Below are 13,251 nucleotides of genomic sequence, written 5' to 3'. Positions count from 1 at the left end.
AGAGTAAAAGGTGTTAACATGACACTGAAACTGTCCAACATTAAACAGTTTTAAACAAGATTTGGGGTTTTGTATACAGAAACCTTAGCATGCTTATTACCATGGTCAACACACCATTAAGAATTCTTTTAACCTTTTATTAAAGATACAGAAAAAGAAGGAAAAATGATTAAACCACTTTACATTTAAAGGAACTCCTCCCACGCCTACCCGCCCTTGTTTGATTGTCTTCTCAATTGTAATAACTGTGCTTTTGGAGAGAAGAGAAGAAGTTAGTTGAGGTGGGCTGGAGCTATCAGAGGTGGTGGTGGTGTTAGTGTTGCTAAAGTCCATTTCTGTTTTCTAGAAAACAAGACAACCACATACACAAGGGAAAAGAAGAGAACAGCAAAGATTAAAAAATGCAGCTTCTGTCTTGGTGTTGACTTTCACTTGCAACCTTGCTGCTGAAAAACACAGGCACAGCACATGGTCTTTTCAGTCACTCTGCAACCTGGTAAACTTGTATTAGCATTAGGCTGTTTAGGGCATTGCATTTAGCTGCCTTTCTGGTCATAGGCTTACAGCAGTGTTGCAAAATATACAGTCTTGGCCAGCTAATTCAGACTTCTATTAGAAGGCAAAGGAGAGGGCAAAAGTGTATGATATGTTGGGGAAGAGTCAACACAGCTTTTGTAAAGGGAAGTCATGACTCGCCAATCTACTAGAATTCTTTGAGTGAGTCAACGAACATGTGGACAAGAGTGATCCAGTGGATCTAATGTACTTGGACTTTCAGAAAGCCTTTGACAAAATCTTTCCTTGAAGGCTCCTAAACAAACTAAGCTGTTAAGGGAGAAGAGGGAAGGACCTCTCGTGGATCAGTAACTAGTTAAAAGACAGGAAACAAAGGTTAGGAATAAATGGTCAGTTTTCAGAATGGAGAGAGGTAAACAGCAGTGTCCCTCTGGTATCTGTACTGAAACCAGTACATAATCATAAATGATCTGAAAAAAGGGTTAAAGAGTGAGGTGGCAAAATTTGCAGATGTTACAAAATTACTCAAGATGTCCAAAGCAGATTACAAAGAGTTAGAAAGAGCTCTCCCAAAACTAGGTGACTGAATAACAAAATGGCAAATGAAATTCAGTGTTGCCCATTGGAAAACATAATCCCAGCCATGCATGCAAAATGATGGGATCTAAATTAGCTGTTACCATTCAAGAAAGAGATCTTGGAGTCCTCGTGGATAGTTCTCTGAAAACATCCACCCAATGTGCAGTGGCAGTCAAAAAAGCTAACAGAATATTAGGAACAATTAGGAAAGGTATAGATAATAAAACAGAAAAATCATAATGCAACTATATAAATCCATGGTACACCCACACCTTGAATACTGCATGCTGTTCTGGTCACTCCATCTCGAAAAAGATATATTAGAAATGGAAAAGGTACAGGGAACCTTAGACCTTAGTCCATCCCGTGCTTTGCTGCACATTGGGCTACCCACATTTGTCATCCTTGCCTGTAAACTGTCCTTCTCTCCAAATCTTCCCATTTCATGTTGAGGGGCTTGATGTTGTTCAGAACTATTTGTTTCCATGTTATTCGCGGTCTTCCTCTCTCCTTGCATTTTCTGGCTTCCATTCAAGGGCAGTATTTGGTAAGCGTTCTTTTTCCATTCTCAGCACGTTCTTTCTTTTTAAGCGCTTTAACTTCAATTTGATGTTTGCTTTCAGCAAATAGTGATCACTCCCTCTATCTGCTCCTCTGAATACTCTTGTGTCTAACACTGATATAGTCAATCTCATTTTGTGTATGGCCATCTGGTGAAATCCCATGTTTTTTTGTGTATGTTTTTATGTTGGAAGAAAGAATTGCAGATGCTAAGATTGTTTTCGGCACAAAATTCAAGAAGTCTTGTGCCATTGTCTGTGGGCCGATGACTATTTCCCAATCTCTTCTTTCATTTCTGATCTGGACATTAAAATCTCCCATAAACAGGATAAGATCGTGGTCTGGTATTTCTTTCATTACATTGTTCAATTCTGTATACAATCTCTTTGTCCTCTTCATCTGCATCATTTGTTGGAGCATATGCCTGGACTATGGTGCACTTGATGTGCAGAGAGTGGACTCTAGCTGCCAGTAGCTTATCTGATATTGGCTGCCAATTCATATGTGATTTCTTTGCAGAGCTATTCATGATGATTCCTACACCTCTCTCATGTTTGGTTCCACCTGAATATAACATTGTTTTTTCTCCAGGTGTTATCATACCTTGATTTTTTTCTCTAACTTCATGAAGTCCTAGGATGTCAATTTTATATTGATCCATTTCTTTGATTACATGTGCTAATTTTCCTGCACTATTTAGAGTTCGTACATTCCAGGTAGCTATGGATGTACTCTTTTTGGCCATCAGAATTTGGACCATTGAGTGGGTGACTTCCTGATGGACTTGATCATCCACTGTCATATGCGCATCTGAACGCTTTCCATCCTCCTCAGGCCATGATTTTTGTTTTATGTGAGTAGTTTCTGTAGTTAGACTTTTTTTTTTTTTTTTTTTTTTTAAATGGTGAGTGGAAGCCGCCCCATCAACCAACCCTCCTCCTTTTTGATCTGGGGTTGGGACTGGCATTGATGGAGTTGGTACAGGGAAGGGCAACAAAAATGATTAAGGGTATGGAACAGCTTAATGTGTGAGGAAAGATTAAAGAGATGGGGACTATTCAGCTTGGAAACGAGGGAAACTAAGGGGCGATATGATGGAGATCTAGCAAATCATGAATGGTGTGGAGAAAGAGAATAAGGAAGTGTTATATACTCCTTCACATAGAACACAAAGAACCAGGAGTTACCCAATGAAATTTAATAGGCAGCAGGTTTAAAACAAACAAAAGGAAGTATTTCTTCACACAATGCACAGTCAACCTGTGGAACTCATTGCCAGGGGATGTTGTGAAGGCCAAAACTATAACTGGGTTCAAAGAGAATTAGGTAAGTTCATGGAGGATAGGTCCATCAATGACTCTTGTAGCCAAGATGGTCAGGGGTACAACCCCGTGCTCTGGTGTCTGAAAGCCTCTGACTACAGATGCTTGGACTGGATGACAGGGGATGGATCACTTGATTGCCCTGTTCTGTTCATTGCCTTTGAAGTATGTGGCATTGGCCACTGTTGGAAGACAGGATATTGGCTAGATGGACCATTGGTCTGATCCAGTATGTCCATTCTTATGTTCTTATGGATGGGAAGGAGAAGAAATAAGGTAGGGAAGGAAATTAACAGATTTGGTGGTGGGGGACGAGAGGTTTCCCTTCTCAGGTGATGGTTGGGATTTAGCAGAAGCCAGTGGAGGTGGCACTGTCATCAGGGTTTCTCCCTCTGGTCCAGTCTGGTCAGAATATGCCTTCGGATCAGGATGAAGAAGGTACGGAGTCCCAGAAGACAGTGGGGGTGGTAACCATGATGGTGAAGCATGCTCCTTCCACTTTTTCAGTCAGCCAGCATCACAGTAGTCTCCTCCCTTGTTGTCTGTCTTTTATTATGTATCCCAAAAAGCAGTGATGTGTGGAACAACCCCTCCTCTCATTACTTGATCCACCAATTAGGCCTAATTTCTGAAACACCAATTTTGATTGGTTGATTTCCAGTCTCTCTCTGTTCTTGTGTACCAGGCATGATCTTAACACAGTCCTTGAATTATATCAGTAGGCCCTTTCTTTTGACTAATTTGGTCTTCCTTTTGCACTTTTTCCTGTTGACTTTGTGATTGTTATAGTTTATTTTATGTATTTTTCTCAGTTTTCACAGCTGAGCTTACAATTATGGTAAATGTATAGGGCCAGTTATTCCAGCTTGCCCAATTTGAGAAACCTAGGTTTTTCAGAGTACGAAGCATTTTTATAGCTTTCTGTCTGTTCAGAGCCCTGTGCAGATGTTAAGAGATTGAATACCCATTTTACATGTGAAGAAACTTAGGGCTTGTCTGTACTACTGGCTGGATCGACAGGCAGCAATTGATCCAGCGGGGGTCAATTTATCGTGTCTAGTATAGACGGGAGAGTATCTCCTGTCGACACTGCAGTGAAGACACTGCAGTAAGCAGATCTAAGTACATTGTCTTCAGCTACGTTATTCATGTAGCTAAGTTGTGTAACTTAGATTGATTTCTCCCTCCTCCCACCCCGTAGTGTAGACCAGCCCTGGATCAGATTTGCATAAGGCTGCACGTTGTCCCTGGAGAGCCAGGTTTAGAAGGTGAGACCTTCTGGTTCCTCCAGGCCATGCCGCCTTACTGGCAGAGATCCTGAGCACTCATAACTTCTGCAGTCTTCAGGACTGCAAGTGCCCATCACTTCTTAAAGTGAGACCTCATGTCAAGTTGGGCATTCCAAAAATGAAGAATATACAATTGTTGGCCCTGGCCAAAATTTTGGTTTAGTAAACTTGACCAGTATCATATAGAAAATCTGGCAGAGCCAGGGATAGAACAGAGTTCCCCTGCTCATGTGGACCTCCCTTAACCAGAAGACAAATTGTGCCTCAGTCTTCCTGTGCCTTTCAGTTCTCATTCACTAAGCACCTGAGGCAAGAATTCTATAGGAAGAGGTAGCATTCGATCATATTATTAGAGGCTAGGTCACGGTGCATATGCACGAGTGCATAGAATTAAGGTTGCTTTGGCAGCCTTAGTTCTGGTATTTCCTAATTTGGAGTGCTTGACCTTAACATTCGTTGAAGCTTTTTTCTGTGTAACTCTCTACTTTTTATTTTACAAAGAACAAAAGGCAAGAGCAAATTCTGTAATGTGTAACTGTGGTGCCTCATCCCATGCACCAGCAGCAGAGCTTAAATTCTAAAATTTCAGCACTGCAGCACAGACTTCTAGCATTTGAAGTAAAGGATTAACTGTAATACCTTGGTTGCAGGATTAGGCTGTTACCTTTGTGGACCAATCACTGGAGGGTGTAACATTCTGGAACAGTGCTTTACGTATATGTAAATAGTCTGTTTTACAATCAGCAGACTTAGGCACGTAGATTTGGCAGATTCTTTTGAGAAGTAGTGCAGCTAAATGGTGTTTAACTTGAGTGTGCAGTATTGAAGATATGAGTTTTTGCTTGGCTTGATTGCTCTCGGTGGGACATGAAGCCTTGCAGAGTTGTGAGGGACACAATTGGTTTAACAGGTGAGCCTAGAATTCATGAAGTGTATCAGAAGCAGGAAACCTGCAAAACGGTTGGTGGGTCTGCTGGATTATCGGGGCTTAAAAGGAGCAATTAAGGAAGATAAAGACATTGCTGAGATGTGAAATTATTTCTTTACATCCCTCTTCACCTCTGAGATTGTTCAGGGGATTTCTAACCTGGACGGGCTCCTTTCTGGTAATAAAGAGGAGGTACTCTGAGTCTGTGGTGTCAGAAAAAGAGGCTGAGGAGCAAACTGATAATATACAAAGCAAATTAGTCACCAGGTCAGAAGTATGTCTAAGAGTTCTGAAGAAGCTGAATGAAATGGCTGAGCTACTAACAAAAATATTGCAATCTCTCATTAAAAACAGCCAGTGTTCCACACAATTGGGGTGTAGCAAACATTTTTGTACCTATATTTTAAAAAAAAGGCTATAGGAATAATCCTTGGAATAACAGACCCTCTAAGACTTACATCTGTACTGAGCAAAATGGTTGAAATAATTAAAAACAGAACAAAAAAGCATCGGGAAGATCAGGCAGCCTTAATACAGGGATTGCAATGTGCTCCCCATGTAATACTGAAGTTTGTAGCATTTTGTGGAAAGGTACTCAGGATTGCAACAACGTAGTATGCTTTAAAAAAGTGGTAGGTAGTGGAAGCGTGTGATCCTCTCTTTTGCTTACTTATCTTGCGTGAACTCTCTTAATCTGTATACAAATATCTAACTTTATTATTTTTATTATTTCTAATGTATAATAAATGTGAAGCCCAAGCAAGTACTTTTAGAATAAGGTATTGATGTTTGATATCCTTCTCTCAATTAACATTGCCTTTTTTTACAGTAACATAATTAATAATCTGATATTAATTTTAGATGTTTTGGAAGTGATGGCCAGATGATATTTGCTAATTCCATCAATTTGGTTTTTTTACTGCAACAGTCCAGATTGTTCTAGTATCTTGTATTTATTTCCTTTCCGCTTGTATGTATTTAGGGATATGTTTTATTACTGATGTGATTACTTATGTTCGGGTTTTTAGATTCTTTATAATAATTAACAGTATGTTTTCATTTAAGGACTTACAACCATTCAGGAAGTAGAGGCTGGAGTACAACACATCCTTGCTGACATGTTTGCTAAAGATAAGGATACACTGGATTTCATCAGGGTACTGTAAGTTTCAAAGTTTCATGGTCAGTCACTTATTTTGCAGGTTATATAGCAAAATATATATTGGTTATAAGCAAATTCTGTCTTTGTGTTTGGCCAGAGAATTTGCCCCATGCAAATGCTCGGAAAGAAGTATTGTTGGCTTATCCCTCTCTCTGCATACACACAGTCCTTAGTCCTGTGCCTGGCAAACTTATTCAGGACCAGAATAGAAGAAATCTTTTGTGATCAGGACAGGATATTTAATCTCCCAAAGCCTGGATTTAGAATGTCTTTCACCAGCTTCAGTCATGATAGCCCCATGAATTGTTCTCCCCCTCAGTTTTAGGGGGATTGAAAATTGGAAGGAAAATTTTCCATCCCTTGCAGCTTTTCAAGTGCTTGCCAGTAAGTAGTGTGCATACAGATTAGGCCCTCAGGGCCAACCTGAGACCTAGTGTAATCAGGTGCAACCCCTTTTACTTCAGTTGCGCCCACTTAGGCCAGGGCTTGATGCAGCCTATAAAGGTTAATGGCTAATTTTCTATGGTTTAATTCTTAAAGCATAGTATCAGTATAATTAAAACAGTGTGAAGATAATAGTCTGCTGCTTTAATATAAATGCCAAAGCAAAGCAGAGAGATTTATTTTCAAAGCAGGAGACGTTGATCTTTGACTAAATTTGAGTAGAATGAATTTATTTTTGTTATACCAAATGCTGACTTAGATTTACTTGCTTTATCTGATGAATATCGATGCAGTAGAGTGACAGTTACTCTTGCTGTGTTGTTATTACTCTCTTGCATTCTGGTTGGAATAGAAAACAGATTTAGTGCAACTGTTATCAATATGAAGCAATTTATCCAGAAAAAGTAATTTTTTTTAGCAGTATACCTCATTGTGAATTGGGTAGGATCTGACTGGCTGATGATATAGATGGGGCCATACCAAATTCACTGCCATGAAAAACATGTCTCGGACCGTGAAATCTGGTCTCCCCGGTGAAATCTGATCTTTTGTGTACTTTTATCCTATACTCTACAGATTTCACCGGGGAGACCAGCATTTCTCAAACTGGGGGTCCTGACCCAAAAGGGGTTGGGAGGGTCACAAAGTTATTGTAGGGGGTCACAATATTGCTATCCTTAATTCTGTGCTGCCTTCAGGGTTGGGTGGCTGGAGAGCAGCAGCTGCTGGCCAGGCACCCAGCTCTGAAGGCAGCGCCCCGTCAGCACCAGTTCAGAGGTAAAGGTGGCAATACCATACCATGCCACCCTTACTTCTGTGCTGCTGCCTTCAGAGCTGGGTATCTGGAAAGTGGCAGCTGTGGGCTGAGGGCCCAGCTCTGAAGGCAGCCAAGTGGCAATACCATGACCCCCCCCCCCCGCCAACCTTGCAACCCTCCTCCCCTCACAGCCCCTTTTTGGGTCAGGACCCCTACAGTTACAACACCATGAAATTTCAGATTTAAATATCTGAAATAATGAAATTTATGATTTTTAAAATCCTATGGCTGTGAAATTTGACCAAAATGGACCGTGAATTTGATAGGGCCCTAATTATAAACCACAAAAGACAGACAAATAGCAACCTGTCCTGTATAAATGAGAGGATGGAATGCAGCAGTGTGGCGGATCTTTAACATTTCATTTTGAAGGCTGCTTTGCGTGAGAGAGATGCTCTTGTGGGCTAGCCACCCCGTTCTTTTACTACTTTGTTCTCAAAATATGTAATTCTCCAGATAACCAGAAAATTCTTAATGGAACACTGATGTCCTACACACTCGTATTTTGAGAAACACTGTTCTATTGTATCAGTCTAAACTACAAATTAAGAATTGTTGCCATGGAAAATTTTCTTTTTTTTAAAGGGTATCCTAAAATTTAGCTGTCTAGCACATATTCCATCTACTATTATAAAGCCATAAATCCCACTGGAGCAGGGTATGCAAAGAAGCAAGTGATTATTGAGTTTGGTTAAATGCTAAAGTGAAATTTAGAGAGACAAGGTGGGTGAGGTAATATCTTTTATTGGACCATCTCCTCTCTAATATACTGGGACCAACCTGGCTATAACAATACTGCATACAAAGTGAAATGTAGGCATTTGCGAAACACATTATATCCTTGCAGCGTTCTGCAACCTCTGAACTCTATTTGTATGAAATGACAGGAGAAATAAACATATCTGAAAACTTTTTCCTTTTGTATTTGAACTTTATAATAACATTATGTGCAGTGAGGTTGGAATGAATAATTGATTTAGGACTGTTTTAAAACAAACAGTTGTTTAAGGGAGTGGTCTATGTTGAGAAGAGGAATTATAATTTAACACACAATGTTAACAGGATCGTTTTTTGTATGGTAAATTGGAATGACATTTTAAAAAATATTATAAAAAACAGTTTCATTTGGTTTGGTTGCACCAATTGTGGACAGGTTATAACTTTCATAAACTGGTTTTTAAAATACCATTTTAAAACTGGAGTCTGGATAGAAATCATTAAAGACTAAGGGTAACATTTTCAAAAGCACCTAATTGACTTTCAGTGAGACTTAGGCTCCCAAGTGCCTAAGGGCTTGCCTACTTGGGGAAATTATCCAGCATAGCCATTCCGGAATAGCCACTCCAGTGTAATTTAGCTACTGGATATAATTCCTTGGTGTAAACACTCTCTTCCGGCATATTTTAGATAGTATGTTCACATGAGGAGTTGTTCCAAAATAGCTATTCCTAAAGTGGGGAGCCTTCCTAAACCTCCAAAAATGGCTAGTCTCCAGGCTTAAAAAACCTTTTGGGACCAGCCAGTTTCATAAGAATTAAAACTTGCTTCTCATCCACAGTACTGTCATCTCTTGGCTAGTGAAAACCCACCAAACTGCAATGTAAAAGAAGCCTTTGGGCTCCCCACTTGGATCACTCTTGAGAAGGATAAGGCTCAGCTTTTCTGAGCTCTCCTTGAAATTGTTTTGCTGGCCATATATTAACTATGTCTTATGATTTCATTCTTGTTCCTAAGACATATTATGCAATTCTCCTTATGATGATTATGACATAAAATGCAATTGAAAACAATAGTATCAGCTATTTATTTCTTCAGGATTTTGTGTTTTAACACAAACTCCAGTTACACTATTAAAGGCTTCATGTCATATCACCCAGTTAACTTACTCTTCTTTGTATTTAGATGTCAGCAAAGGTGCATATGTATCCAGTCAGCCTTGGCAAAAGTGTCATCAAAAAATGTAAATGAGAAAGATGTTAACAAATTCCAACTGTACCAGAATTTTTCTTGCAATATTAAGAACATCCAGCATCACCAGGTACGCATTATGAATATGCTGTTGATTTTCTTTATAATGGTAACTGACAGCATGTATGCATCTCCTAGGAAAAATATGCTGCCATATGTATTTCCTTTAAAAATTGAGTTTACCCATTTTTTTTATTTCACTGTTCAGTCACCTGAGGTAATGAAAGACTCTCTCGTTTCTTGGAAAAGTAACTAACTTGGAAGGTTTAAACCACATGTTAAAAAATTTAAGTGGGAATTGAATACAAGGAGTGTTTGTCTAATTGAAGTGTCTAATGAAAGCAAATGTATTTAAAGAGTTGGCAGGAGAGTGCTCAATACCAGTGAGATCCATTTGCTGAAGGATAATATGGCACATGGTCTGTTTTTTCAATAAGCAGGTACCAAGCATTTGGAGGAAAAGGGGGAAGGTTAAGTAGTTTATCCTGTCAAGGATAAGAAAGAATATAGGTTACTTTACTAGTTTTTCACTAAGAGCTCTAGCTGGATTTAAAAAACTGTGAAATAGAATTAAACACACTTTTTTTCTTGGTAGTTCTTTGGTCATGTCTTCTTCTGTTGTTTGCTGCAACACTGAGTGGCTCAGAGACCATCCACATGGGCAAAGAGTGCTCTGAGCTGCTCAGCATTACACCTGTCAGTTGAAATTGGTGCAAAGCAGCAAGAAAAGGTTAGATAATTGTAGTTAAAGGTGACCTGCAAATATAGTACTTCAGCAACTTCACTTGTGCTGAATGCTTCAAATAACAAGGTTAAGGGAAACATTCAGCATATAACATACTGAAGACATAGGTAGTATTTTTCTTGTTTGGCAGGTGATCAGTCTTCTGATCTGTGAGGTCTCTCTGATAGTCTTGAATGATAACTATAGAGCTGTAGGACTTCAAAAGGGAATATGGGAAGAAAGCAATTTCGGCACTGGAGCGGAGCTTTCTCCATTGATGTGCAATGTCTTACACGCCCATCAGTACATATGCTGCTCCAAATTCTTAATCTCAGAAAGAGAGATGCACACTTCAGGTATTGCTCTGAATATTCTAAGTGTAGAGAATTCTGCCCTGATGGGGTGACAGGCAATATGTGTACCTTCTGGCCACTGTTGTATTATTTAAACGAAGAACCCTCGTTAATCCACAAGAAGTGTCTAGATTTGTAGATGGCTGTTTCTGCTTCTGCTCTTGTATAACATTTCTTTATTTCAGTCACACTGTCTTCATTGGCTTGTCCTGTTGCCATTTTAAAAAGCCATGTGAGGTTTTGCCTGCTAAAGTTGATTTTGACTTTTGTTTTGAATTCTCCTGTGTGTTTTAAAGTGGATTTGTTATGCTGAATACTTGCCAGAGAGGTACTGAGGTTTGAAATTAGTTCACTTGTAATAATACAAAGATTACATTATTTCTAGCAATCTGGGTATTGGGGAAAGGATGAAATTATTACTAATAGTTTTAATATCCAAACCCTTGGTGTAAATGTGTAAGAGGTCCCTGCTATACTCTTTTTATTAAGTGTCAATGTTTATAGCATTTTATCATATTTTTACAGTAATTGGTCTGTAGAGGTTTACATTAATGAAGTCTGAAGAGCTCAATTAGCTCAAGCCTAGACTATCATTTTTACGGTATTTCTTATAAATCATTCATATTTTATCATAAAATACTGTGGTGTGACCAGTTTGTAGATCCCTATCGGAGATTGTTTTTCATTTGAAAAAAGAAAACTTCAACCATTGCAAACTGATCAGTTTCTCCATTACTGAAGTGGAGGCAGAAATAGATTGCTGTTAGAATGCGTAATAAAGATATAAGAACACACAATGTGTCCTAACATGGCTCACTGAGTTATTAAGAATAAATCAACATCTATCCACGTTTCACCACACTGAAATCATGCAAATTAGAGAGAGAAAAACCCTGTTACCTTTTTTTGACTAGCCCCACTTCAGGATCATTTCCCTAACACGTTTTCTAGCGCTTTGTCTTAATCTTATTTTAAATGCCACAAGTGATCTGTAGTCTCCATCACAGTTTCATAGAACACTAAAATTATCAATGCATGTTTGTGTGATGACTCCATCTCGGTCATGGCATGAGATGGAACCCGGAAACCATCTCCAGAGCTGAAAGCATGAGCCTCTGCAGTTTAAGTTAAAGAACCAGGTCCTGTAGCTGGGAAGGGTTAGAAACTACTGCCCTCTGGTGACTCCGCATAGAGGGGGACAAAGAACACATTAAAGTGTGTGTTTTGTTTGCACAGTATGTGATTTCAAAATGCATAGGTGCTAACTATTACTTTCTCAGCGTCTGGAGTCTTTTTCTGAGAGCAGTATTATGTTAGACTCATGAGTCAGGCCCCCCAGAATCATGAGATTGGCTTGAAAACCCCATTAAAATCCTGAAAATCACGTAATTAAATACATTTGAGTGCTTCTTATTTCCCTTCTGCTTTTTGAGCCATATTTGCAAGCTTTTCTCTACAAAAACAAAGGCTCCAAATTTACTTTAAAAAAGTGAAATTGAGATTTATATGAATGGTTTTTAAAATATTCTTCTATAATATTGTAAATGTGAAAATCGTGCTAGGGCCTGAGAACCAGAACACTTAATTGCCTAATTTTTTTTTTTTTAAAGTGACTGACCAGTTTACTTTCATCGTCCAAACTGAGTGAAGAGTGAAAAATAAATTAAACATCATAAATGGTGAAAAAGTAAATTTAAACTTTTAAAGAATTCTTGCAGCTTCAGTAATCTAAGGGTTTTTTAAAATGCACATTTTATGTTGTGTTCCTCTTGAAAAGTAGAAGGATCTCTTGGGAAATTGTCCAGGATTCTGTTTCTCTCTCCTTTTTGAAAAGATTAAACAACAAAAACCAACAACAACAAAGGAATGTGCCTCTATTGCTTTCGCAAAACTAGGAGCCTTTTTCTAGCTTGATCAGCCTATAAACTTTTCTTCAGTCCCCATCTCCAGTGAATCCATGACCAACTTCCTTTGATTCATCATTCGCTTATGTCCTCACTGGACCTTACTTTTGTTGCCTTCTCGCCAACTCTACTCTACTGAATCTTTGTCTGTCATACTTCCTGAAAAGTCTGTGTTGTTTGCATTGTGGCAGTGCCTAAGGGCCCAGCCGGGGTTAGGTCTCGTGCTAGGCACTGTACAAACATAATTAAGTGACAGTCTGTGACCTATGGAGTTTACAACCTAGATCTTCTTTTTTTAAAAATACAAAATACCTTCTCTTTTGTCATACTCTCTTCCTAATTTCAAAACACCTTTCTCTTTCTAACCTTGCTTGCTAGGAAAAAAAAATCTTTGTTTTTTGTTTTTTCACCTAGTATTTTATTTCTCTTTCAACTTGGCCCTCAGTTTCTGAAAATCTTGGTCATTCCCCACCCTGAATTTATTTCCTAGCTAATCCTTGCAACCCTGAAAGCTATGTGGTCGCACTTTCACTTGTGGTGCTCTGGATTAGAACTCTCCTTCCCTCCAAATCAGTGAGAGTCACTTCCTCTTTAAATAATGTCTTTTCTCCTGTACCTATTATGACTTTCAGTAAAGAATGTTGTGATCTTCCATATTAAGGAGGCCATACATAATGTGCACTG

At 38.9% G+C, this 13,251-nt stretch overlaps 1 protein-coding gene across 3 annotated transcripts in view; it reads left to right on the top strand.

Moving 5' to 3' along the window:
* The window catches only part of SRBD1 (S1 RNA binding domain 1), a 217,030-nt gene that overhangs the window by 30,543 nt on the left and 173,236 nt on the right, over positions 1-13,251 (top strand). For all 3 annotated transcript variants that reach the window (XM_074947140.1, XM_074947139.1, XM_074947141.1), the window contains 2 exons: positions 6,261-6,357; positions 9,521-9,656. In XM_074947140.1, the coding sequence (XP_074803241.1) occupies positions 6,261-6,357; positions 9,521-9,656 (233 nt within the window). The remainder of the gene's footprint in view (positions 1-6,260; positions 6,358-9,520; positions 9,657-13,251) is intronic.

The sequence above is a fragment of the Natator depressus genome, chromosome 3, assembly GCF_965152275.1.
Source record: "Natator depressus isolate rNatDep1 chromosome 3, rNatDep2.hap1, whole genome shotgun sequence".
NCBI classification, from domain to species: Eukaryota; Metazoa; Chordata; order Testudines; family Cheloniidae; genus Natator; species Natator depressus.
The sequence above is the reverse complement of the archived record's forward strand: the minus strand, read 5'-3'. Positions and strand labels throughout refer to the sequence as shown.